Source organism: Syngnathus acus, chromosome 23, assembly GCF_901709675.1.
Source record: "Syngnathus acus chromosome 23, fSynAcu1.2, whole genome shotgun sequence".
Classification (NCBI taxonomy): Eukaryota; Metazoa; Chordata; class Actinopteri; order Syngnathiformes; family Syngnathidae; genus Syngnathus; species Syngnathus acus.
Window position 1 is genome coordinate 6861448 of NC_051107.1, and position 20795 is coordinate 6882242.

The 20795-nt window shown below is 57.5% G+C and overlaps 3 protein-coding genes across 11 annotated transcripts; 2 read left to right on the top strand and 1 right to left on the bottom strand.

Moving 5' to 3' along the window:
- Positions 1–227: 227 nt before the first annotated feature.
- On the top strand, positions 228–11876 carry LOC119116932 (thyrotropin-releasing hormone-degrading ectoenzyme-like). 5 transcript variants are annotated; one of them, XM_037242739.1, is made up of 21 exons: positions 228–411; positions 2721–3231; positions 3686–3903; positions 3988–4276; positions 4745–4871; positions 7411–7565; positions 7664–7777; positions 8481–8618; positions 8709–8774; positions 8875–8940; positions 9035–9216; positions 9301–9389; positions 9477–9610; positions 9735–9790; positions 9869–10016; positions 10082–10185; positions 10333–10440; positions 10739–10906; positions 11042–11182; positions 11259–11340; positions 11480–11876. In XM_037242739.1, the coding sequence occupies exons 2-21, from the start codon at positions 2752–2754 to the stop codon at positions 11654–11656; spliced, it is 3042 nt and encodes a 1013-aa protein (XP_037098634.1). In that variant the 5' UTR covers positions 228–411; positions 2721–2751; the 3' UTR covers positions 11657–11876. The 5 variants fall into 5 exon arrangements, with proteins under 5 accessions (XP_037098634.1, XP_037098637.1, XP_037098635.1 ...); XM_037242740.1 differs by lacking the exon at positions 228–411 and adding an exon at positions 1977–1997 and having other exon boundaries at positions 2698–3231; XM_037242738.1 differs by lacking the exon at positions 228–411 and adding an exon at positions 1979–2284.
- A 2215-nt stretch (positions 11877–14091) lies between these two features.
- Positions 14092–17968, bottom strand: dclre1c (DNA cross-link repair 1C, PSO2 homolog (S. cerevisiae)). Of its 4 annotated transcripts, none has more exons than XM_037243139.1 (14): positions 17509–17968; positions 17323–17374; positions 16968–17049; positions 16778–16837; positions 16642–16697; positions 16404–16578; positions 16083–16223; positions 15915–16016; positions 15718–15848; positions 15596–15650; positions 15418–15506; positions 15216–15325; positions 14880–14969; positions 14092–14815 (listed from the first exon to the last, which is right to left on the bottom strand). In XM_037243139.1, exons 1-14 carry the CDS (start codon positions 17615–17617, stop codon positions 14256–14258), a joined length of 1812 nt encoding a protein of 603 aa, XP_037099034.1. In that variant the 5' UTR covers positions 17618–17968; the 3' UTR covers positions 14092–14255. The 4 variants fall into 4 exon arrangements, with proteins under 4 accessions (XP_037099034.1, XP_037099032.1, XP_037099033.1 ...); XM_037243137.1 differs by having other exon boundaries at positions 16968–17052; XM_037243138.1 differs by having other exon boundaries at positions 14880–14966; positions 16968–17052; positions 17509–17617.
- Positions 17969–18027: 59 nt separating this feature from the next.
- LOC119117123 (protein SCO2 homolog, mitochondrial) lies at positions 18028–20635 on the top strand. 2 transcript variants are annotated; one of them, XM_037243165.1, is made up of 3 exons: positions 18028–18597; positions 19046–19595; positions 20130–20635. In XM_037243165.1, the coding sequence occupies exons 2-3, from the start codon at positions 19047–19049 to the stop codon at positions 20355–20357; spliced, it is 777 nt and encodes a 258-aa protein (XP_037099060.1). In that variant the 5' UTR covers positions 18028–18597; position 19046; the 3' UTR covers positions 20358–20635. The 2 variants fall into 2 exon arrangements, with proteins under 2 accessions (XP_037099060.1, XP_037099061.1); XM_037243166.1 differs by lacking the exon at positions 18028–18597 and adding an exon at positions 18609–18749.
- Positions 20636–20795: the final 160 nt, after the last annotated feature.

Below are 20795 nucleotides of genomic sequence, written 5' to 3' on the forward strand. Positions count from 1 at the left end.
AGGTGGCAGCAGCGCTCGGCGCTCACTTCGTGTCCTTTTGGCCTGCACCACGGAGTCGGCCGGGCAAGTCGGTGAGAGCAAAAGCACGCACTTCTCCTTGGGGTGGAGGGACAATTCTCGGTAAGGTTAAACTCGCCGCACTCGAAATGAAATGAAACCAAATGCTCGAGTGGGTTCGGGCCACGGGCCGCTGCTGCCTCCGATCGATCAGCTAGCTAGCTATCAGCGAGCTGTTTGTCGTCAATCTTTGCTTCTTTCTTTGGCTTTGCTTTGCCTGTCAATGTGCATATCTGTTTGTGTCTGGGCCTTTTTCATCCTTTTGCAATGTCACGTGTAGCTCCAGACACCAACATGGCTGATCTTGGGACCACTGAGCCAGAACACCTGCTGCGGGGCCTCCAGGATCTTCAAGTCAGTGCAACACACACACACACACGCACACGCGCGCGCGATCAGCAGCTGAAGAAAGGCACACTTGCAGTTGTAGAATGAGGCAGCCCTGACATACTTTGGTGGATTTGGAGGAGTAGAATGAGGCAGGTCTGACACACTCGGATACACGCACGTGTGCCCCCGCCCCCTCCCACACACACAGGGCAAGCTTGTTGTCTGCTCTGTACGATACGATAATAGCAGCTATCCATCAAGTTGTTTGCTTACTGACAATGTTTTATTCTCCATCTCAAATGAGGCATGAACACCCAGAAAAATGCACCGGCACTGAAACACATGGCCAACCAAAGCTTGTCACTCGCGCCCTCGGTGACCAACAGTCTCACGCACAAGCAACGCAAAGCGAGTTAGCGACGGCGCGGCATCCCTGCGGAACGTTTACGTGTGCTCCGCTAACTCACTTCCGGCTTTGATTGCTTTGATTGCTTTTCCTGCCGCCGTTGGGCTTTTGTGGCTTGAAACCTCCGCCAGGGAAAGCAAAACAAATGCTTTGATCCCAGCAGCCAGATGACAAGAACTTGAATTGCTTTGTGTGCACACCTCCGAGTGTGCGCGTGCGTGCGTGCGACAGTGCACCTGTACCTGCAGAGGTTGCATGTTATTTGCCGCATCCATCACTTTTGCTGAGGTGTAAAGAGAAGCGCCAATAGATCCAAGACAAATGCACTGTGAGAGAGAGAGAGAGAGAGGCATTGTTGTCATTGCCATGGTGACCCAAGCATCCATCCACTTGTGTTTGGCCATCACGCTAGTTGTCGTAGTAACGGCAGCAGGTGTGTGTGTGTGTGTGTGTGTGTGTGTGTGTGTGTGTGTGTGTGTGTGTGTGTGTGTGTGTGTGTGTGCGTGTGTGCGTGTGTGCGTGTGTGCGTGTGTGCGTGTGTGCGTGTGTGTTGATGGTGAGCCAAGTGTGTTTGGGACGCAGCTCCAGATGCTTTGCGGCCACCGAGGGGGCGCTTGTCGGTGTGGCACAGGCAATTTGCAGAGCCACCACTTGCTGGATTGTCACTTGGAGCCAGTTGCTCCTCACGTGCTCAATGCGGGCCTCGCCGCTTTGTCAATTGCTGCTTTACGGAAGTTCACTTTGCTGTTCTGTTCACGGCTCAGTTCATGTCGATTGGCACGAGGAAGCGAGCAAAGTTTCGACCACGCTCGTCCGTTGAGTTCACGCACCAGAAAGTGCCCGAGTTGAACTTTTTCCTTTCGCCGCTTGTCCATAGTCACCCAACCGGCAGTTTGCTCAAACAGGTGACCGCAGGCAGAGGTCATGTGACTTGTGTGACCAGCCCCGTCCCGTCGGCAGCAGCTGAGCTGCATCCCGATGTCGCGTGCACGGCGTCACACGGCCTCCGTCTCTGTTGGCTAACGTGGAAAGCTTCACCTTCAAAATATGCTTTAAGCTGAGCAGGCGGCCTGCTCGCTCGCTCGCTCGCTCACGCGTTTGCGCGTGCGTGCGTGCGTGCGTGCGTGCGTGAGGCCCAGCTGCCTCCCCCGGCCCCCCCCTCCTTCTCCTTGTTCTCCTCTTCCTCCTCCTCCTCCTCCTCTTCATCCTCCTGCACGAGGATGTGAGAGCAGCAGCAGCAGCAGCAGCAGCGGCGGCAGCGGCAAGCTGACAAGTTGACGACCAAATTTTCAGACGCCGTGCCATGTTACACAGCACACGGCATGCTTCGACTTTGTTAAGCGGCAACATAAAGCAGCCGGCCGGCCGGTCGCCTCAGCGGAGGAGCGGAACCTTCTCAGCCTGCATTTGATGTCCGCCGTGGAGCCGTCCGCCGCCGTGCCGTGCTCGAGATGCTTTGTGCCTTCCGGCTGAGCGGACTTGCTGCGTGACGTGAGTCTCGTCGGCTCGGCTCAGCTCGGCTCGGCTCTTAAAGGAAGGGGGAAAAAAAGAAAGGGAGCAATTTGGGGAGAAACCAAAAAAAACCAAGAAGGACCCGTCAGCTTGTTCTCGCAGACTCGGCAAAGTCAGCGACTGGACGGAAGCGATCGGCCGATCGGCTTCCGATCACCAATTAGCCAAGCGCGGATGCGCGCGACGGCTGGAGAAAAACATTTGAAAAAAGAAAGGAAGGCGTGCTCACCGCCTCTGGTTGTGTCAAGTACCATTGCGCTCGTAGCCAAATGTAGCGCTTATACGGGCGGGCGGGCGGGCGGCGCGTGACAAGTGAGCCAAAGTGAGCTGTGGCTCATTTGCATATGGGAGCCGTCTTATTTGGAGACTGCTTTGCATTCGATGTTGGTGAGTTCCTCTTCTTCCTCCTTCTCAGACCTCGGCCCGTGGCAGCAAAGTTCCCCCTCATGGGCCCGCGTGACCTGACGTCGGGCGTCACGGCCAGCGGGCGCAGGATGTCCGAGCAGTGGGCGGCGTCCGTGACGGGAGGGCGTCCGCGCGTGGTCGGCGGCGAGCGTCCGGCCAGCGTCCGCAAGCGGCTCGTCGCCGCCTTTGCGCTGTCTGTGGTGACGCTGGTGGCCGTGGCCGCCGTTGCCGTGGCGCTGGCCGTTCGCTTCCAGGAGTGCGGGGGAGGAGACGAGGAGGAGGAGGCCGGGGGCCCGCCGGGCACCGACAGGCCGAGCGGCGGCAGGGGGGAGCGGGTGTCGGCGGCCGAGGAGGAGGAGCCGTGGAGGAGGAGCCGGCTGCCCGACGCCGTCAGGCCGCGCCACTACGACCTCAACGTGGCCGTCCACATGGACAACTTCACCTTCTCGGGTGACGTCGGCATCGACGTGGAGTGCCTCAAAGCCACCAGGTTCATTGTGCTGCACGCCGACAGACTGGAGGTACGCGCGCCGCATCCCGCTTCTGCCTGCCGTCTCGAACGCCCTACTCGCTGACCTCTGCGCTTGACACGGTTCCGTCGTCCAATCAGACCACAGCCCGCCCGCCCGCACGCACGCACGCAAGGCAACTTTCTTTTGGTGCTGCTCATTCCGCATTTGTTGGGCTTCGTTAGGTTGAGGTTGGCGTGTCGGCGGCGAGGCGCCCTTGGCCTCGCCCGTCAGGAGGGTCTTCAGAGAATGGGACGGTAGCTCGAGTCCTGACCCAAGACTCGAGAGAGGCTTATGCTCGCGGTATAAGGTTTCGGTCCCGAGAGTAGGTTTGAATGCTGGCCTGGCCCAGAGAAGCTGGCCGAGGTTTGACCACTTGCGGAAGGTCGCGACGCTTTTGGCCGGAAAAGTTTCTCATTGCTCGTCAAGGTTCAGCTCCCAAGCTTTGCTGCTGCGGCGGCCGCAGGTGTCGAGCGTGGCGGTGACGGCCAAGCGGCCGGGGGGCGGAGCCGTCCGCGTCCAGCGCCACTTTGCCTTCCCGGCCAATCAGATGCTGGTGCTGGTCCTGCACCGAGAGCTGAGAGCTTCCAGGACGTACCGCCTCGACGTCACCTTCGAGGCCGCCATCGAGGACGAGCTGCTGGGATTCTTCAGGAGCTCCTACGGCCTCGGCGGCCAGAGACGGTACGGGCCGGCCGCAAAGGCTGGAGCGCCCGCCCGCCAGCGAGCGAGTCTTCCGTTTCCGGATGAAAGTCTGCTTGCGCTCAGGTACCTGGCGGTGACCCAGTTCAGCCCGACGCACGCCCGCAAGGCCTTCCCGTGCTTCGACGAGCCGGCCTTCAAGGCCACCTTCTCGCTCAGCCTGCGTCACCACGCTCGCTACACGTCGCTGAGCAACATGCCGGCGCTGGAGGACGCCGCCGGGGAGGACGCCGCCGGGGAGGACGGCTGGACCACGCGGCGCTTTGCGCGCACGCCGCCCATGTCCACCTACTACCTGGCTTGGGCCGTGTGCGACTTTGCATCCAGGGAGACCAGCACGGAAGGCGGAGTGACGGTGAGTCGCGCCGACGGCCCGCTTTGATGACGTTCGGGTTCGGGTTTGACGTTTGCGCAATGTCTGCCATCTGCTGGCGATTGGTGAAAAGACAAACTACAGTCTTATTTGAGCCGTCCCTTTTCTGGGATCTGAATGGGGATCCCATCGAAGAAATAGTTGGCTGTCCACCTTTATGAGTGAAAGGTGTGCTTGGCGTCAGTTGGACTACCCGGAGAGATGATGTCATCCAATTCCTCCTCCAGGAAGTGGACACGGGTCACTTCCTGGCATTCCTACGCGCAGCTGCGTCGCGTTAGCGTACGCCCCGCGGCGCCAGCTGCGGCCCGTCGGTGGCGCTCCAATGGGACGGACGCCCGCCTTTGTGCTGATTTTGCTTTGCTTTTTTTTCCCTTCCCAACGCGCGCACAAAATGCTGATATTGGATGGCGAGCGTGAAGATGATGACGTTGTGCTTTTCTCTCCCAGATCCGTTTGTTGGCCCGACCGGACGCCATAGCCAGCGGTGCGGGCGACTACGCGCTTCACATCACCAAGCGTCTTCTGGCCTTCTACCAGGACTTCTTCAAGGTGGCCTACGCGCTGCCCAAACTCGGTAAGCACGCTCCGGTGGCCTTCGTCCTCATCCGGCAGATGTTTGCGCCCGCGGCGGCCGCGTTGACGACGCGTCGCCATGTTCCCTCCTCCTTTTCTGGGCTCGTGCAGGCGCGGCGTAGCAGAGGTCCCCGAGCCGCCGGGCGCCATCTGTTGTCGCTCGGCCTGCGCCGCTCCCCCGAGTCCTCAAAATGAACGGCCCCCTTTTGATCATGCTTATGTCAAAGCAATTCAAGAGTTAGTAGCTTGGCAACATGCTGTGGCAAACGTATTTCCCGCCAGGGGGGAGGGAAATTGTCCAGTTTCATGGCTGGATAGCTCTGCTGCGGCCGACCAAGCTTAGTCCCGCCCTACGTAGGGCTCGTCCAATAGCGAGCCCGGACGGTGCCTCGCCGGTGACGCCTGTCAATTGGACACATCTGTCAGGTTACAAAGTAACTCGCTTGCAAGTCACGTGGTTACTTGACTGCCCACTTGATTTTCAAAGCCAATTGAGAAGCGACGAGGAGTTCCTTTGCGCCCGAGCGGGAATGCGGAGGCTCAGGTGATCCGCCCTCGCGCCTGATTGGACCGCTGAGTTGCGTGGAGTTAGTTGTGCTTCCATCTGGGAAGAAGCGGGCGGCCCGCCCGCATGGCCGAGCCTCCGGGCTCACACATGCGCACGCACGCACGCACACGTGCACCTATACACCATGTGCGCTTTTCTGTCTTTGTCCGCGGGCCTTGTGCGGCGCCTCGGGCCGACGCACCACAACAGATGGACTTGAGCGAAGCGCGCTTGCGCTATGCGACAGGCGTGCGCTCACGCACGCACGCACGCACGCACGCACGCAGCGGGCACGGGGAGAGCTCGGGGCCAGTCAGCTGTCTGCGTGCTGCTCTCAAGTCACAACGAGTCCACTTGACTTTGTGAGAAGTTACACAAGCGCCCTGCTGCTCTGCTGTTCCTAATATTGTGACCCTGGTGAAAGTTGCCCCCCCCCCCCACCTCTCCTCCTCTGAGAGGCTTGCTAGATGATGTCGTCATCATCGTCGGAAGCGAGAGATGCGACGTGTTACGAGCGCACCGAATGCCCGCCACAAGTTACCGTGGCAACCGCAACAACGACCGGAGGTGGCCGTAACCCTCTCTGCGGCTGCCGTACGGACGCTTGCGTCGAGCTTGGGAACTGGTGTTTCCATGGCAACCGGACTCGGCGGATACGGTTATGACACCCGCGAGTTGTTGTAGCTTGTCGGTGAGCGCCCGGGTCGCCAAGGTGACCCCAGTGAACTATGTGGATGCAGCGGTTACCTTGGCAACCGTAAGCCACGCTTGCAAGCGGCTGAAGCACGGTCACAGCCGTACATCGGGCTGCACAGCCATAAATGAGAGCGTGCGTGCGTGCGTGCGTGCGTGCGAGCGAGCGAACACGCGCGCCACTGAAATTAGGACGCGTCAAACGCATTTGCTGTGTGACGTCGAGTTCGCCGGCGCTCATTCCGGGCCGGCTTTGCCGGACGCCGAGCCGGAAAGCGACTTTTCCCTTCCCACGTCAACCCAGAGAAAAGCTTCTCAACTTTTACAATGCGATCAGTGACGGGCCGTCGCGCCGTGTTCATGCCTCTGTGATGCGTGCGTGCGTGTGCATGTCTCTGCTCGGCAGTTTCTTGCACGTACTACGTAAACAAAGGAACAAACAAGGAGCAATTGGAAAGATGCGGCATGCACCTTAGTGCAGAGACCAAGAAAAAGGCAGCTTTTCTGCCGCCGCCGCCACCGCACAGCATCTTTGATGAACTGACGCGGGGAAACAGACGTCTGCGCCCGCATGCAAGTTGCCATGTCCACGCTCAGGGCCAAAGCGCACGCGCGCACGCCGGCCGGCCGGCCGGCCGGCCGGCCAGCCGGCAGCCGCGGGACTCCGCCTCAGCCTCAAGCTGATGAGATGAGGACTAATTGCCGTCCCGCTTCCTCGCCTGCGGCCGGCCAAACAGCGCATTAACGTAATGAGGTGGCTCCGGGGCTCGCACCAGCCGCACACGTTCACGCCCTAATCGGCTAATTGCGCACACGTCAACTTGAATCGGCCGCTGCGCAAAATGGCAAGACGAAAAGAAAGAAGTTGCCTGCAAAAATCAAGATGGACGCCGGCGTTTTCTGCCTCACCACGTGTGGGTGTGCGTGATGTGGATGTGTGTTTCTTTATTTAGCGGTCCATGTGTCCAGCGTGTGCATCCAGCTGCGCGCTCTCAAAGTGGATCTGGTTTGTGTGCTGGCGAGCGGGCGGGCGGGCGCCACTGCGGTAAAACCAAACCATCGCTCTCACTTCAATTTCAACGTGTCATTTCTTTAATGTCTCATTTGCATATTCCGCCTCAAAGCTCATTTGCATAGCAGCCTCTGGCGAACGCGGCCGAGCCGTCGGCACCGCGCTAAGAAAAAAATGCCGAGAGCCGGCGCCGTCTCGCGATTTTGGACCTTTGACTGTTTCCGTGGCAACCGAGCACGTTTGTATTTGCTGAAGTGTCTTTTTTTGCTCTTTGCCGAACGCACGTAGACTTGCTGGCGGTGCCCAAGCACCCGTACGCCGCCATGGAGAACTGGGGCCTGAGCGTCTTTGTGGAGCAGAAGATCCTCCTGGACGCCCAAGTCTCGTCGGCGTCCTACCAGATGGAGCTGACCATGGTGGTCGTCCACGAGATCTGCCACCAGGTGAGATGGCCGCAAAGGCGCTTGCTTGCAATTTTCACCCACGCAAAGGGCTCTCACGGGACGGCCGAGTCAGATGACCGTTGTCGCCCACCCGCCAGTGGTTCGGCGACCTGGTGACGCCGCTGTGGTGGGAGGACGTGTGGCTGAAGGAAGGCTTCGCCCACTACTTTGAGTACGTGGGCACCGACTTCCTCTTCCCCAAGTGGAACATGGTGAGTCCGGCTGCTGACAGCATCGGGGCCTTCCGTTTGCCAGCATTGCCTCGCTCCAAACGTCTGCGTCCGGTCTTTTGCTCGTACGGTAAATGTCGGTCGGCGCTTGCCAAGGTCAAAGAGGAAGGCTGCCGCTCCAGGAAATAGTCATCCGCCAAGGCCATCTGCCGTCCGGGCTAATTCGCCTTCTTTGCCATCCAGCGCGGCGTCCGGCCAACGACGGCTAATTGTGTAATATGTGCCGACGGGCTGCGTCCAGGTGTTGGTTGATCAACAGGAAGCGAATGAAATGAAATCTGGGATTGACAACAGGTACTTGCAGCTAGCGCACATTTTCATTTGACATCATCTGGCTAAAAAAGGAGCCGAGTCAGACGAGGTTCATTAAAAGTCAATCGGCGACATCTTTGAATTAGGCCGATGATCCCGCTCGACGTGCTCGATGGAAAAGAAGTTGCTGTTCATTAAGTTAATTAGCGGTGAAAAAGTCAAATGGGGGAGGATGAAAAAAAAAAAAAAAGACGCACCGTGGCTGATGAAGCGTGACATTCATTAGTAGGAAAGCTGGACTGTAAGCGCTAATTAGCCGGGGCCACGCCACGCCACGCGCTCCGGGATGGGGCCCGAGACCAACCCAACGGCGCTCGCTCCAGATCCATGTGCGCACACGTGAGGATGAGCTTTCCTTTGCGCCGGCCGGCAGGAGAAGCAACGCTTCCTGACGGACGTCCTCCACGAGGTAATGCTGCTGGACGGCCTGAGCTCCTCTCACCCCATCTCGCAGGAGGTGCGGGACGCCGCCGACATCGACCGCGTCTTCGACTGGATCGCATACAAAAAAGTACACCGCGCAAAGAGACCGACCGACCGACCGACCGACCGCCTGCCGTCGTTATTTATTGCTCGGCTCGACCGTCGCCTTTATTTGTAGGGGGCGGCGCTGATCCGTATGCTGGCCAACGTGATGGGACAGCGACTCTTCCGGAAAGGACTGAACGTGAGTAAGGCAGGAAGCGCTGACGCAATGGCCGCGCCACGCCACGTGACCTGGGCGATTTGGGAAACTTTGACTTTGTCTTTGACTTGTTTGCGTCCAGGATTATCTGCTGAGTCACATGTACGGCAACGCGGCGCGCGACGACCTCTGGAAGAAACTGTCTGAGGTTTGCGACCCCCCTTTTGTTATTCCGGCGGATGAGGGAGGACCGCTGGTCGCATTGGCAACGCGGCCCCCGAGTGATTTGGTGTCGCGTTCAGGCCATGCGCTCCGAAGGGCGGGACATCGACGTCGGCGCCGTGATGGACAGGTGGACTCTGCAAATGGGTTACCCCGTGGTCACCATCAGCAAGAACCCGGCGGGGCAGCTGGCCACGCGTTACATCAGCGTCAGCCAGGAGCACTTCCTCTACGGACAGGACGGCGGGCGGGGCAACAGCAGGTGAGAGCACAGCGCTCTCTCCTACTTGATTGACAGCTGAACGTTTCCACTCCAAATGACGTGTTTGTTTGTTTGGGTTCATAGTTTCCAGTGGCAGGTGCCGTTGACAGTTGCCGTGGGAAACGGCTCCCGGGTGTCTTCGGAGACGCTCATCTGGATCCACAATAAGACAGGTGCTCGAGCCAGCCAGCCGATCCATCCGTGGGCCCGTCCGTCTAATTGTCGCCCTTCCGTCCTTTGGCTCTCGGGCGGCGCCCCAGAAAGTCACGTGATGAGCGAGATGGACGACAAGACCTGGTTGCTGGGCAACATCAACCAGACGGGCTACTTCCGCGTCAACTATGACCTCCAAAACTGGAAGCTGCTGATTGAGCAGCTGCACGCCGACCCGCAGGTAATGAGCAGGCCAGCTGGCTAGCAGGCCAGCCGGCTAGCAGGCCAGCCAGCCAGCCAGCCAGCCAGCGAGGGCTTTTCCAGACAGAGTGAGCGCGTGACGACGTACGTTGCGTGCGATGCAGGTCATCTCTGTCGCCAACCGCGCCGGGCTCATCGACGACGCCTTTAACCTGGCCAGGTGAGGATGGACCCACTGGCGCACAAACATGCCCACGCAGCACGATAAGCACAGAAAGGTGCATGTGTGGCGGCGCAGGGCGGGTTACCTCCCGCAGGGCGTGCCGCTACAGCTGATGGCCTACCTGCCCGAGGAGGCGTCCTTCCTGCCCTGGCACGCCGCCAGCCGGGCGCTCTACCAGCTGGACAAGCTGCTCGACCGCACTGACGATTACAACCTCTTCAGCGTAAGGCGCACGTGGGCGTGTTTGCCAGCCCGCCGTGGCGACTCATCTCTTGTGTGTGGTTGCAGGACTATGTGCTGAAGCAAGTGGCAACGCGCTACCATCAGATGGGCTGGCCCAGCAACGCTGTTAATGGCGAAGGCGGCGTCCTGCAAGCAGCTTACCAGACTGAGTAACACACACACACGCACACACACACACACACACACACACACACACACACACACACACACACACACACACACACACACACACACACACACACTCTCTCTCTCTCTCTAAATACATTGCCACGCACACACACTGCTGGTGTGTGCAGGGAGCTGCAGCGGGAGCTAATCATGTTAGCGTGTAGCTTCGGAAACAAGCAGTGCCACCGACAGGCCGTGGCGTACATCTCGGACTGGATCTCCAGCAACAAGAACAGGTACCTTTGTGAGGGGCGGCCCTCGAGAAAATGGCCGCAGACATCGACTTCCTAACGGCCGCGCTGGCTGGCTGGAACGTGCGTGCCAGTGAAAGTTACTCATCAGAGTGGATGAAAGACTCGCACGCGCTCGATCACTGGCCTGAATGACCAATAAGGCGACAAGTGCGTGCGTGCGTGCGTGCGTGCGTGCAGTTGACCTACATTGTCGCTTAAGCATGATGTGACTTAAGTCAGCTGCCACATGAAGTGAAGCACAAGCAGGAAAGTGAGTGCGTGCGTGCGTGCGTGCGTGCAGGATCCCGCCCAACATCCGCGACGTGGTCTACTGCACGGGCGTGAGTCTGATGGATGAAGACGTCTGGGAGTTCATCTGGATGAAGTTCCACTCGTCAAACGCCGTCTCCGAGAAAAAGATCCTGTTGGAGGCGCTCACCTGCTCCGATAACGCCTTCCTGCTCAACAGGTGCGGTCGGGCGGGCCGACATCCGTTTTTCCCAGTGTCCGAGCAGCGGGTTTCGAGCGCCAGCTCGGACACGGGTGGCAAAAGCGGAAGCCGGCGGCACGCCGCGCACGTCTGAGCCCACCCGCCGTTTGTCAGGTTGCTCAACCTGTCGCTGACGTCGGAGCTGGTGGCCGAGCAGGACGCCATCGACGTCATCATCCACGTGGGCCGCAACCCTCGAGGCCGCAACTTGGCGTGGCGCTTCTTCCGCGACAAGTGGGACGTCCTGGACGCCAGGTGAGCCACGACCGAGCCACGACCGAGCCGCGGCTGCGCACGACCACTGGCGTGACTGCCGTGTCCGGCTTCTCAGGTACGGTGAGGCGCTCTTCATGAACTCCAAGCTGATTAGCGGCGTCACCGAGTTCCTCAACACAGAGAAGGAGCTGGACGAGGTTTGCGCCGCGCCGCACTCCTCGTCGCACTCCTCGTCGCACTCCTCGTCGCACTCCTCGTCGCACTCCTCGTCGCACTCCTCGTCGCACTCCTCGTCGCTCCTTAACGGCAACCTCCCTTCCACCTCTTTGCCCGCAGTTGAAGGAGTTCATCCGATCCAGTGGAGAGGGGGCGGGCCCCGCCATGCCCCGGGCGCTGGAGATCGTGAAGGGCAACGTGCGCTGGCACCGCCTCCACCGGCGACACTTGTACCAGTGGCTGCGCAAAGGTCCCGTCCGCCGCTCTCCGCCGGGCGACGTCTCGCTTGCAGCTTAACCACTCGGAAGGACTCGTGCGATTGATTCTCGCTCACTTACCGGCCGCACCCGGAGAGAACAAAAGCAAGTGGGCGGCCGTTAGCGGCGAGTGGCTGACAGTCACGTGAGTGACGCTAATGTCAGATAGCAGGTTTTGTCATCAGTTGGGCTCCGAACGCATCGGCCGGCCGCAGCATGCCTTTTTGTGACAACTCGTTTTCTTGACTTTGTGGACAAAAAAAAAGATCCTGGAACCCTCGCCCCATCCAAGTCCCACCTACCTGATCTCTCCCAACCAATGGAACACAGGCTTTGCGTTGACGTCGGAAGGACAACCCAAGGAGGAAAGGAAAGGAAAGGAAAGGAAAGGAAAGGAAAGGAAAGGAAAGGAAAGGAAAGCTCTGACCAACTCCACGAAAACATCCACTGGAACGGAACAGCTTTTGTTTGCACGCGCGCGTGTGGGCAAATGTATTTTCAGTGGTCGTCACGACTTTGCTGATCCTTCAGAATGCCGTCAGGGCTTTGCAGGCCAAAAATGTGGTGAAGAAAGAAGTTTCCATGGAAAGTGTGAAAATGTCAATTCTTGTTGAAGACTGTGAAGTGGAGGAAACAGGACGTAGTCGATTCTCTTTTTGGTTTTTGGAAGCAAGTAATAGGTGACTTCCTGGGCTGTGCTTTTCTGCCTTCTGATTGGCCAATAAATGCAAACGTTGCCATGTTGCTGTTGTGTCACTTAACGAGCGAGCACAGGTGTGCCACTGTGGCTTGAGAAGTTCCACAGGGAAAATGCCGCCATGCAACTTGCTAGGAGGCTAACAGTGGACTGGACCACAGCTGCAAACAAAGTGACTGCCAGAGGTCGGGCGGGTGTCGGGCGCGCGCATGCCGGGAGGCCAAGAGCTCTCGGCCCGCTCGGTAAGTGCTCCGTACGCGTTTGGAAGGTGGCTCGGCTCGGCTCGGCTCGGCTCGGGCGGTTTAGGGTGTCCGCTAATCCTGTGCTTGTTCCGCCGCCTTCTCCCTGACAGCCTCTCGCCCGGCTGGCCGTGCTCCTCCGTGACCGCTCGGTCGCCCAAACAGCAGCAGATGGAGGAGGAACGCAAGCGCCAAGCAAGTATAAGCTGCAAAGGAGGCATCAATATAGCAAGTAAGGATCCGGGGGCACGCGGTTAGCGTTCCACAATGCCTTCTTCCGCTCCGGGAAGAGACAAAAAGTGTCCTCTCCTGATAAGTGTGGTGGCCGGTTGTCAAGGCAACAGCTTCACCATGCATCACCGTGCGCCCCCAAATGAGCTGGCGTCGGCAATTTCCCGCAGGATCCATCACAATGCTTGAAAATCGCCCGCCCCAACTAACTACAACGCCGGGCCCAAAACATCCCGGGCGGGGAGGACTTTTGATTTGATTTCAGGCTTTCAGCCCAAATATTCGACAGCTACGTTACTCGCTGATTGCGGTGGCTTTTTTTCCATCTCAGTTTTTCTCTTTTCATCTCTAGGCACAATGTCGGAAACAATGTGCAAATACGGCGGCGGATGTACGTCCGGTCTCAAAGATGGCGGCGAGCAATGTCAATGGGTTCTCTATTTTTCTGGCTGTTGCAGAGCCTACCGCAAAACATTGTCTGTCGTCTTTGACATTTGGTAGACAACGCCGTTACGTCGCTATCTTCCGTCGGGTCTTTTTTCTTCCGCTCGGTCAATGGAAAGAAACACGGAGGCGCGTTCGAGAAACGCTCTTTTGCTTTGAAAAAGGACCGAGGCAATGAGGATACGGGGCCCGGCGTAGAAAGCCAAGCAAACGTTTGTGCAAATTGAAACGAGTTGAAAGTAGGCGGCCAGATGACAGCCGCCGGGCCAAAGGTCAACTTGAGAGGTGACTCGGCACTTATGCTATCGCTAACGGCTTGCCTCGCCCAAACGCTCTCCCTTTGTCATGGCGCTGCTCGGTGTCTTGTACAAAGAAAGAGTCGTGTGGCTGATTGATTGATTGGCTGATTGATGGCGCCGAGGCGAGGCGAGGCGGCAGTGAGCCACGCTTGGCTTCCTTCCTAATTGGACCTCCTGCAGAAAACGGATGTCCAATGTGCCGCCGACAGACGGCTAATGATGCGGAAAATGTCACCGCCAAGGCTAACGTGCGCTATGCTCAACGATGACTGATGTGTCTGATAGTTTACATAACAAACATTGGAGCATGTTGAAAACGAGGTCGACCCCCGATGTTTGTGCCCAACGAGGGCAACCTGCGAGCCGAGTGCAGTGAGAGGGCGAGGGCGCCCTCTGCTGGTTGCTCATTCAATGAACATGGCGCCGCGCCTTTCCTGCAGATGGAGCCAGAATCCCCCCCCCCCCCATTTTTTCCTCCCTTCTTGCACTCGCGAACTTGTGCATACATCCGTGTACGTTGCACATCTTTGAGTGGCAGCTTAGTGACATTTCTTTTCAGTTGACCTATGTTGTTTGTGGCATTTATTTCTTTTCCAACAAGCACGTGTTGGTTCAGTGAAAGAAAGAAAGAGAAAGAAAGAAAAAAGAAAGAAAGAAAGAAGAAAAAGCTTTATTCTGTGGCACTAAAGTGGGAAGCCAGCCAGCCAGCCAGCCAGCCGTCTTTTGGATTCAGTCAGGACAAGAAAGGTCGTCTCCGTCGGCCAACTTCCTGTAGAGGCGCGCCAGCTGCTCGGGCGTGGGCCTTTTGGAGTCGGGCGTGCATGCCACGTCAAAATCGGACGAGGACTGCGAGGAGGGAGGCGGCTCGTCCGCTTCCGAAGCGTCGCGCTTCTGCCAAGAATGATCGGAGGCGGACAGCGAGAGAGAGAAGTCGGCGACGTCGTCGTCGTCGTCTTCCCGCTCGCTCGACGGCCCGGAGAGTGCGGGGCTAAAGGGGCGACGGGCCTGCCGTTGGCCGTTGAGGTTGTTCTGGCTGTCCACGGTGAAGAAGTCCTCCCATTTGGGCGGCTCGCCGCAGGGGCTTCCCCTTTGACCCAGCCATTTAGTCTGGTCTCGGTCGCTTTGCTCGTCCTCCTCGCTGTCGTCATCGTCGTTGGACTCGGTGCAGTCCATGAAGTTGTTGATGTCGCTGCGGTCGCGTGCGACGAGCCACAGTGAGTTTTCCTCGGGGGTGGCGTGGGGCGCGGTGTGGGGCGTGGCCTGGGGCGCGGCCCGGGGCGCTCTGTGCTCTGTCAAAAAGCCAGGAGTGATTAGCACACGCTAGCGCTAACGGGAAGCTCAACATGGACACACCGTCGGGGTGATGCCGACTCGTCCGTGGCAGCTTCTTCGGCAAAGCCGCCGCCAGGCCATCAAAGAGGTCGTCGTCGCTGTCTGGATCTGCTGAGACAAAGACGAGTGTGAAGGAAGTTGCCTTCAAGGCTAGGAGGTGGGTTTGTGTTGTGATGTGCTATTTGAGGTGTGTGTAGTTGTGACGCTTCTTTGAGTTAAGTGTCTGTGTGGCATGTCTGTGATGTGTGTTTTTCAGTTGCGTGACGCACCATTGAGACGTGCTTCTACGTTGCGCACGTTTTGGCTTTCTGCTCAGCATCTTAGCACCTGTGGGTGTGTTTTTGTGGTGCGTCTCACCATCAGGCGGCGCCGTTGTCAGTGTGGCGAGGCGGCGGCGGCGTTTGAGCAGGCCCAGCGGTTTGTAAGCCAAGTCATCCCGCGGCCGCTTCCTGCACGTCATCCGGAGCCTGCCGGACGGACGGACGGAAGGAAGGAAGGAAGGAAGGAACATTTTGCCACTTTTACCACGTGAGGAGGTTTTGTGGGCTTTACCACTCACATGCGTGTGACCTCGGCGAGGGTGCTCCCCATGGGGACCACGTTGGGGAAGACCTGCACGGGCTGCAGGTAGGACAGAAAGTCTTTGACCTGATGGGGAGGGGGCAGAATTAGCCACGCGACTGTGACATCTTGTGAAATTGAAATTCCATGGGCCAACCAGGTGTGACCTCACTGACCTCGCAGTAGGACGAGTGGAAGCTGAAGCAGGCTCGGAAGGCGTCGTTCCCCGACCTGCAAAAAGGAGAAGAGCATGAGCGAGAGGACGGACGGACGGGCTGATGGCCAGCAGGGGCCTTACTTGATGACCACGTCGCTGGCGTGCGTCCTCTCCCCGAACCACATGGTGGACGGCTTGATGCTGAGCACACGCAGGTCGGCGCCAGTGCCGCAGGCGCACGGCAGCCGGTTGCCGTGGACGTACTGTTGACTCTAGCCCAAAACAAACTTTGAGCCGCGCTGTCCTTGAGGCGCACGCGCGCGGCTTTGCAGCGTCACCTTCCGGTGTCGGCAGGCGTGAATCTGCGTCCGGCGCTCGCAGGTCACGTAGCTCAGGATCTCCGGCATCCTCCGGAACATCAGAAGGTTGTCCACGTGCACCTGAGGGCGGCAAGACGCTAAGGCACAAGGTGTGTGTGTGTGTGTCTTTGAGGGGCGTGTGTTTACCCGCGTGTTGAACTCCTGGCCCAGCCTGGTGAACAAGTACTCGTAGCCGTAGGCCGCCTTGCAGTTTAGCCAAACCACGTGCAGGGCGCTGCGGGCGATCCAGTCGCCCACCAGACGCACGATAGCGCTCACGCACGTCTCCTGCACACGCAAGCCAAGCGCTGGCTGAGGCTCAGCTTTCCCTTGTTTTTCCCAAATGTCATGCTGATGCGTTCACGTGGAAAATTGGAAAAATGTCCCCCCCCCCCCCCCCCCGTTCCTTTTTTTGTATGAAGCCAAATAAAGGCGAGATATGTTTGGACGATTCGGTTTTGCGTTTACCCGGGAAGGAATCTGGTAGAAGCGCGGGTCAAAGAAGGTGGAGTCCACGTACACGCTCTGGATGTCCTTCACCCTGCCGCCCGAATGCAGATGTTCCATCCTGGCGACGTCTCCCAGGGCCAGCCTGAAGTCTCCCGTGTACAACACGTTTCCACGGCGGCCTTCAAACAGGAACCTGAAGAAGGCAGCGGCGGCGTCATCGGCGGGTTTCCGAGCTCTTCTGGCCATCGTGACTTACATGACGGATCCGGGACAGTGTCCGGCAGGGAGCAGCGTCACCACCAGCTCCTCGCTCTGCACGCCGGCACAGTTCACGTTTTGCGAGAGTTGGCGGGCAAGAAACGGCCGTTTGGGCGCAAGGCCGCCCATCTCACCTCTCCTGACGCCTCGTCCACCAGCGAAATCTGAGTGGGGCTCTCCAGCTCCAAGGGAACCTCCAGATAAAATAAATAAGTTTGGTCAATCTTTGAAGAACCGGTCATACTTTTGCACGGCACTTGAGAAGAATGGCTACTTGAAAGAGCCATGAGCACAAAAGATGGCGCACGTAACTGCACGTCTTACAATGTACTGCTCCCAGAAGAGGTGCTTGCGGCTGCTCAGCAGAAGTTCTTTGCTCACCGGCGAGCAGTACAGTTTGACTCGACTGCTGAAAAAGAGCACAGCCACATTAGAGCGGAATTGTGTTTTGGGTGGCTACGAGTTGGTGATCAAATGTGCGCGTCGAGCTCTATCCCATCGAGTGTTCCGTGCGCTGCACTTTTGCCCGCCCGCCCATCGATGGGCTTCGATGCGATCGATACTTGCGAGGGGCAAATACTCAAGTCTTCCTTCTACGTCACCACCTCAGCATCATCTCTCCTCTGCTTCCTCCCTGGGAAGGAGCAAAGGAGCGAGCGCTCTTGTACATTGGAATCACCTCGAGCGCAGTCTTCGCTTCAGTTTGGGACCTTTAATCCCTCTCATGTGATCTGATGGCGCAGACAAAGAAAGGTTTCGCTATTTTGCTTTTCGATCGCCCAGGCGGGCGGGCAGGCAGCCGGGCAGGCAGGCAGGCAGGCAGGCAGGCAGGCGTGCGAGCTGCCGACGAGACGACCTCCCTCACCTTTGTGACAGTGCGACAAGAAGTAGGCCCGTGCGTGCAAATTGTCACGGTCGAAGCAATCCAGAGAAATGTTCGGATATTCCTTCATTCGACCGGCAAACGAGCTCATGTTGGCATCGATACGCCCGTGAAAGCCAATGAAAAGAATCCACTTTCTGGTATTGTCACCTAATCTGCCCTCCCTCCTCGGTCAAGTGTACACTGAGTCCTAAAGTGTACAGGGTGTTCGGGGGCGCACCGACGGATGTGTTTACGTCACGGGTTTGCGCCGCGGTGTTGAACCTGCGTCATCAAACATGGCGGCACCGGTTGCGTTGCTGCTTTAATCGGGGGGCGCTGATGGTGTAGTTTTGGCGCTGAAACGGGAATTTTATACCGAACGTCGCCACTTTCCCCTTATTTTGGTCAAATCGTCAGTTTGGCATCGGGGCTCAGGCGAAATGGGGAACAAGGACGCGGAAGGGGCGGGGCGACTGCGCAGTTGGAGCTGCGAAATAGGACACCCTGCGCATCCGTCCTCGGACCCTCAACGAGGCTACGCCCTCCGAGGCCAGTTCGAAGGCTGGGTCCTCCGCCTCCGTGGACCGCATAAGCCGTGGCAAATTTGGACAGGCGGACTAGCTTTGTATGAATGAATAGGCAACGTCCTTCAACGCACAATTCATGTTCTATGTCTCTATTTTTTAGAGACGTGCCATTCCAGTCCGGCAGGTGGCGCTAATGGGCATATAGGCAGGTTGTTGGCTGCAACTTAACGCGAGGAAGAAGTAGTGTTGTCGTCATCTTCATCATTAGCAGCAGCAGCAGCAGCATCTGCTGCCATAATACAGGATTCATGCACACAATATACTGTAGAGTTCTATGTCCTTCGAAATCCTGCGTTAGAGGAGGTCGACTCTTGAACCACACTCCAGTCCAGATGGTGGCGGTAATGCTCCGTCAAAATCTGATTGCCAACCGCCATTAGACACAGAAGAAGTAGATTGTAGCAACGTGCTAATGGCAGCAACCGGTCAACGAGGACGGCCTTTTCCTTATCCTTGATCTTTTTCTTTTTGCGCAAGTGGCCGTTCGTGGAAGTGACACCAAGTAAGTTTCAACTTCGGGAACGTCCCGAACTCGAATCTTCGCTGAGCGGTTGAGGGAAACATGTCGAATTTAAGCCGTGACAGTGAGAGCATGGAGTCCAATTCGTTTTCGGTTGAATGGAGGTAGTCTGCGGTGGGTGCCAAAATACAATTGTAAGCCTAATTTAACTTGACAAACCAGAAAATGTTGACTGCGGAGAGCCAAAAATGCTGACGAAATTTCAAGCTCGCTCAACAGTTGTCGATGAATTTAAAAATCGACTAGCTGTCGATTAGTCGTTTAATAGTTGCGCGAGGATATTGAAGTAAACTGTGGACAAATCCAGAAGGATTGTCTGGATTCCATTTTGGGAGTTGAGTCTGGTGCGTCATTGGAGCATTCATTTGAGAACGCTCCAGTTGTAATGATGGACACATTTGGAAAATGCCACACCTTTCCTTGTGCACAGGATGTCATTCAGGGCGCTCAGGGGCCTTGCGGCGGATCTCCGTGCAAGTTTGGGGCCGACGAGGACGTCGCGCGAGGCTCGGCGGAATGTTGTCGCCACGCAGCCCCCCGCCCGTCTCTTGTCGCAAGGCAAACGCTCGCCGGCCAAGCTGAAGCTGAGGACGCGTGTGGCGGTGTCGCTGCTCCTGGGCGGCGGGCTCCTGGCGGCGTGGGCGCTGGCGGACGCCGAGAAGCGGCGGGAAGAGCAGCGGACGCGCGCCGAGCAGCTGCGGCGGGCGGCGCTGGGTCAGGGCGACTTTAGCCTGGTGGACCACCGCGGGCAGCGCCGCACCAAGCGAGACTTCCTGGGCCGCTGGGTGCTGCTCTACTTTGGCTTCACGCGCTGCCCCGACATCTGCCCCGACGAGCTGGACAAGATGAGCGCCGTCGTGGCCGAGCTGGACGCCGACGCCTCGCTGCCGCCCGTGCAGCCGCTCTTCATCACCGTCGACCCCGAGCGCGACCACGTGGAAGCGCTGGCCCGCTACGTTCAAGACTTTCACCCTCGAATGGTAAGTCGCAAACGTGGCCAGGCGACCCGCGGCGAATTGACCGCCTCAAGAGTTTGGGCCGCTCCACCAAAAGACGCCGGATGCGACACCATTGTTGAATACAGCCGTTGCGAAAGAATTGACATCTTTATTTTCTGAGGAAAGATGTCACTTGTTTATTTCATGCGGCAAGTTCAGCGTGTGCTTTGCCAAGTCGTGATGCAGCTTCAAGTTTGCGTCGGACTGGTGAAATTCAGATCAAAGTGAGCGAGTCCTTGACAAAATGTCTTTTGTCTCCAAAATTTGAGGGTCGGGGAAAAAAATCAAATGTGTCAAAGGATGTCAAAAGTCAAAGTCTGCTTTATTGTCAATTCCTTCACACGCCAAGACACACAAAGAGATCGAAATAACGTTCCCACTATCCCACGGTGACAAGACATAGTACACAATATACATACAAGTAAACAACACAAAAAGGCACAAACAATGAATACATAAGAGTGAAGTGATGTCTTTGCGCTTCCTTGTCAAGCTGCAATATGTGTCACCCGGCAGGTGGGCCTGACCGGCACGTCGGAGGAGGTGCAGGAGGCGGGCCGCCACTACCGTGTCTACGCCAGCCGCGGCCCGCCGGACCAGGACGGCGACTACCTGCTGGACCACTCCATCCTCATCTACCTGCTGGGTCCCGACGGACTCCTGGTGGACTACTACAACCGTTTGAAGGACAAGGAGCACATGGCTCAAAGCGTCCGCCGCCACATGGCCGAGCGGCGCGGGTGACCCGACGGCGCCGGCCGTCGTCCCGCCTGGGAAATGACTTGGCTACTTTGAGCGGGAAGCTACCGTATTTCCACAGAAGTGTCCGACGCAGACGTTCCCGTCAAACGAGAACATTATGAAAAGCGGGAAGAAAACACAAGCAAGCGGGGCATTGTGTTCAAAGGAAAAAGAAAAAAAACGGATGAAAAACAAGAGGGATGTTTCCAAGAAAAAAAAAACCAACTAGGTAAATTTGCCAATATGCACGGGTTAACTGTATTGTTTGTTTTTATTGCCATGTCTGTTCCCATATGTATTAAAAAAAAAAAAAAAGGACCCAATTTTGCGTACCCCCATAAGACTGTGGCAGTAAAAATGAAAGTTATTTTCAGAAACGAACGAGTTGTTGATCGTTTCATTGATCTTGTCGACAGTGTGGGATGAAACAAAGGTTCCGCC

What these genes read in the sequence shown, in the direction of transcription:
- dclre1c (XM_037243137.1), bottom strand. Translation starts at nt 17,617, where the DNA reads ATGAGCTCGTTTGCCGGTCGAATGAAGGAATATCCGAACATTTCTCTG. An exon ending in TGGACGAGGCGTCAGGAGAG is followed by an intron (nt 16,698 to 16,777) that starts GTGAGATGGGCG and finishes GCCGGCGTGCAG; the next exon opens with AGCGAGGAGCTGGTGGTGAC. An exon ending in ACGCCTGCCGACACCGGAAG is followed by an intron (nt 15,849 to 15,914) that starts GTGACGCTGCAA and finishes GTTTTGGGCTAG; the next exon opens with AGTCAACAGTACGTCCACGG.
- LOC119117123 (XM_037243165.1), top strand. Translation starts at nt 19,047, where the DNA reads ATGTCATTCAGGGCGCTCAGGGGCCTTGCGGCGGATCTCCGTGCAAGT. An exon ending in AAGACTTTCACCCTCGAATG is followed by an intron (nt 19,596 to 20,129) that starts GTAAGTCGCAAA and finishes GTCACCCGGCAG; the next exon opens with GTGGGCCTGACCGGCACGTC.
- LOC119116932 (XM_037242739.1), top strand. Translation starts at nt 2,752, where the DNA reads ATGGGCCCGCGTGACCTGACGTCGGGCGTCACGGCCAGCGGGCGCAGG. An exon ending in TCTTCCCCAAGTGGAACATG is followed by an intron (nt 7,778 to 8,480) that starts GTGAGTCCGGCT and finishes GCCGGCCGGCAG; the next exon opens with GAGAAGCAACGCTTCCTGAC. An exon ending in GGCGGGCGGGGCAACAGCAG is followed by an intron (nt 9,217 to 9,300) that starts GTGAGAGCACAG and finishes TTGGGTTCATAG; the next exon opens with TTTCCAGTGGCAGGTGCCGT.